Source organism: Chironomus tepperi, unplaced genomic scaffold (genome assembly GCF_022539635.2).
Source record: "Chironomus tepperi strain 1889 unplaced genomic scaffold, CSIRO-AGI_Ctep_v1 contig_388, whole genome shotgun sequence".
NCBI classification, from domain to species: domain Eukaryota; kingdom Metazoa; phylum Arthropoda; class Insecta; order Diptera; family Chironomidae; genus Chironomus; species Chironomus tepperi.
Genome location: NW_027226510.1, coordinates 85,744 through 89,560, shown reverse-complemented (window position 1 = coordinate 89,560; position 3,817 = coordinate 85,744). Strand labels below are relative to the sequence as shown.

Sequence of the window (3,817 nt, the reverse complement as noted above, 5' to 3'; positions counted from 1 at the left end):
CCCCCCTTCTTTACAAAATGTCCATGTTATTTGGGCTAATACAAAATCCTAGACCCCCCTAAAAAGCGAAAAAAATAGGTTGACGGCTTCTTACACAAAAAATATAGATAGATAATTTTAAAAATGGAACCTTAAGGTTTAAAAAAATTATTTTGATATAATCAGCTAAACTTTTTCTCGAAAATATGATACATTAGTATTGGTGGATAAGCAATAGTCATTGATAAGTGATAACTCTACTGTTTCAATTAAAAAATAAGTAGATTTGTGACTAAAACATTTTAAGAATATCTTTGCCTTTAAAAAATGTCATCATTTGAAATTGAAGAGGGGACATCCCTCACATCACCTCATATTTGTGTAAAATGTCTAGACAGGAAATGGCAAAACTTCCCAAAGTCAATTTTGCCAACCAATTACGCTGAGAGGTTGGAATCTTACAAACACTTTTCAGTAAGATCAGATGATATATTCATTTTGGGATTTCAACGATCAGGAACAACAATGCTGCAAGAATTAGTCTGGATTATTGCAAATGACTTTGATTTTGAGACGTTGATGGCTTATGATGCTGAGGCCAGAGTTGTTTTCTTTGAGTGAGTATCATAATCAGCACAAGTTTTTTCAGAACAGCCAAATGCCGGCAATTTGGCATCCAAGGGACAATTTTTATGACAGTAAACTTGGACTACTATGGCAACCAATTGGCTGCCATGAATAATTTGTGCCGATCGGGTATGTTTATAATGAGATTTGAAGCTATAATTTACTACAAAATCACTTCCAGAGTACCAGAATTCAGCCTAAAATATCGAGAAAGAACATTGGCAAATTCATTAGAAGAGATGACAAGTCCAAGGCTGATGAAGAGTCATCTTCCAGTTCAACTGTTACCTGATGAAATATGGACTAAAAAGCCTAAGCTCTTATTTATCAATCGTGATCCAAAGGATGTTGCAATATCACATTATCATCTTCTTAATTCCTTTTCTCCGACTTCATTTACACTTAAAGATTATCTGGAAGACTTTTTATCTGATGCTGTAATGTATTCGCCATATCGAGAATATATTCAGAATTACTTAAATTTGCCAGATTATGAGAATATTTTGCATCTGACTTATGAGGAAATGGCTGCTGATTTAGATAAAGTTATTCAAAAAGTTGGTAAATTTCTAGGTAAAATTGTATCAGATGAAAATGCAGAGAAGATCAAGAACTACTTGAAATTTGAGAACATGAAAAGTAAGTAAATGTAGAGTTGGGTCTGGACTCCATTAGTGGAGCCTTTATGGACTTTTGGAGACCGGACTCCAATTCTATACAGCTTCAAAATTTTGATTTTACTTTTTTTAAAGGCCGTAAAACAAATGACAACAAATTTGCTCACCACTATGATCTAGATTTGAAAATTTTGTTCAAAAATGCATTTTTGTTGTGTTTTATTTACTACTTTGTTTGATGATCAATCGAAAGCTCAAATAAGACTGCATCATTCCTCAAAATATCAGCCTTTAAATCATTGTCTAACTATAGAAAATTTATTCCAAAATATCGAATTTTTTGTTTACATTTTTCAACCCAAAAAATTTCTCTTAAATTCTCGTTATTTATACACTAAAGTTAATGCCAATATGCCGATCGACGCCGATTTTGAGATATTTGATGCTGAAAATTGCAAAAATTTGGCTTTTTCACTCTTGTCGTGCAACATAATTTGGTGTAAACTTCAAAACTTTTCACATTATTAAAGTTATTTCACCATTTTTTCAGCTAATATGTTATTTTTTAATTAAGGACTTTCATAATTATTTAAGTTAAAGCATTTAAAAGTACTTAAAAGACCAAAAAATTGCAAATTTACTAATCATCAGAAAAACGGTCATTTGGATTTTGAAAATTTTAGGTTTCTTCCAAAAATACTGCAAAATGCATTTTTGAACAAAATTTTCAAATCTAGATCATAGTGCTCACAAGATGTGGATGCAGTCCATAGATCCCAATTCCAACAAAGACATCAATTTCATTCGGAAAGGTGTCGTTGGTGGTTACAAAGATGAATTGCCTGAAGGGTATGCAGACAAAATTGACAAGTGGTATGCAGATAGTAGTAATCTTAACCAAGGATATAACTTTAAGAATGAGAGCTAATGCTTGAATAAATGATGCCTCGAGTAACACAATACATAGGAGAGCTTTATCAAATTAACACCAAATGCAAGCCGCTCAAAATTCAAACATAAGTGCTAAAAGCAGGATACTTTCCATTTATCCTGGATTAACACCTAATGGTACCAGTCTCCATTTGCATTCCATATTGCTTTTACACGAAAGTGTCTGTGATTTGTGCAACTCGGGATATTTTCTAACTATATGAACTAAGCTTAGTAAATCTGAAAGATGATCAGCTTAAGCATAAAAAGCGCAACCTTAAATGCTATTAAAGGAAGAATAAAATAACAAAAAGCCTCAAGTATCATTTAGAAAATATAAAATGTAGATAATTGCTTTCTGTCTGCATTACTATGCAACTGCTTTATATCTAAAAAAAAGTCATAAAAGGAATGAAAATAAAGGATACTTTTAAAGTGCATTATTTATTGTTGGTCAGACAATAAAAATGGAAGTGAAAAAAGAGGAAAGAAAATTCCTTTATAAAAAGGATAAATTGTGAACGTAAAAGGCGAAGTTAATCTCAGATGTTAAAGGTTCAAATGGATGCTTTGACTCTTTTTTTATTTTATTTATAACAGAGTGTGGCCGACTCAAATTCGAGTTTTTCGACATTAGATTGTCGAAAAATTCGAATAATTCGAACTCAACTTATTTTAAAATAAAAATTTACGTTACGAAGAAAAGAAAAAGTAACGGTCAAAAAAATTTGAATTTTAACGACAAAATATAAGTTTTTGAAAAAAATTAACGGTCGTTTTTGAGAAAGCCACACTCTGATTTCAAATAGCAACAGCTTTTATGGAAATTAAAAGCACAGAACAGGATGAAAAAGGAAAAAATTATTTTTTTAGGAGCATAAAGCGAAAAAATTTCCATTTTTTTTTTGCAGCTCGGATTTTTCCCACTGAATGGTGAAATTATATTCTGTTGATGCAAAATAGGTCATGGGAGGACTTTTAACGTTAATGAGGGTTACGGGATGAAAATTGTTTTTAAATTTTTCTTTTTTGTTGCTTTGTACATTTTCCATCTTTTCATACATGGGCAGATTTAATCATGTCATTCATTAATCTATGCCTTTCACCTGATATTGTGGTAGAACAAAAAGTTTTTTGATACTTTTGAGTTATATGAAATGAAACACCTTGTGGCTTGCCATCACATCCAAAATTGTACGTTACATGTAATATAAGGCTTGAAGGGCCTAGTCTTATGAGCTGGATGCATTTCAATCGACAGTCTGTTGTAGCACACCCTTTAGATCTACAATTTATAGTGGGATTCGAACACGGCATGTAGTTCATGAAATTTCCACGGGCGCTTCCGATACTTTAGTTCCTAATATTCACAATCATTCCCATTTTGTATGAAAAATTCCCTTAATTCCTTAAAAGAACGCTTTTAGGCATCCTGGTCCCATTACTGTCCCATAAAAGCACGCTTGTTGTCTGTTTGGGTATGTGCCACTCAATAAAATTTTATAATTTAAGGTGTGAAGTTTTATTTTCTTAATGCAAAGCACTCAACCGTCGTTAAAAAAGATTTACATCTAATTACATTGCCGCTCCTCTTCAAAAACTATTAACACAAAGTGAGGAGAACATTTGACAGACAAACTTCAAACAAAAACACAATTTCCATC

General features: G+C 32.0%; 1 protein-coding gene across 1 annotated transcript; it reads left to right on the top strand.

The window, feature by feature from the left end:
* The first annotated feature begins 258 nt into the window (after positions 1-258).
* On the top strand, positions 259-2,551 carry LOC139096407 (sulfotransferase 1E1-like). The gene is made up of 4 exons (XM_070648111.1): positions 259-596; positions 788-1,245; positions 1,359-1,390; positions 1,975-2,551. The coding sequence occupies exons 1-4, from the start codon at positions 307-309 to the stop codon at positions 2,149-2,151; spliced, it is 957 nt and encodes a 318-aa protein (XP_070504212.1). The 5' UTR covers positions 259-306; the 3' UTR covers positions 2,152-2,551.
* Positions 2,552-3,817: the final 1,266 nt, after the last annotated feature.

What these genes read in the sequence shown, in the direction of transcription:
- LOC139096407 (XM_070648111.1), top strand. Translation starts at nt 307, where the DNA reads ATGTCATCATTTGAAATTGAAGAGGGGACATCCCTCACATCACCTCAT. An exon ending in GCCAGAGTTGTTTTCTTTGA is followed by an intron (nt 597 to 787) that starts GTGAGTATCATA and finishes AATCACTTCCAG; the next exon opens with AGTACCAGAATTCAGCCTAA. An exon ending in ATGACAACAAATTTGCTCAC is followed by an intron (nt 1,391 to 1,974) that starts CACTATGATCTA and finishes CATAGTGCTCAC; the next exon opens with AAGATGTGGATGCAGTCCAT.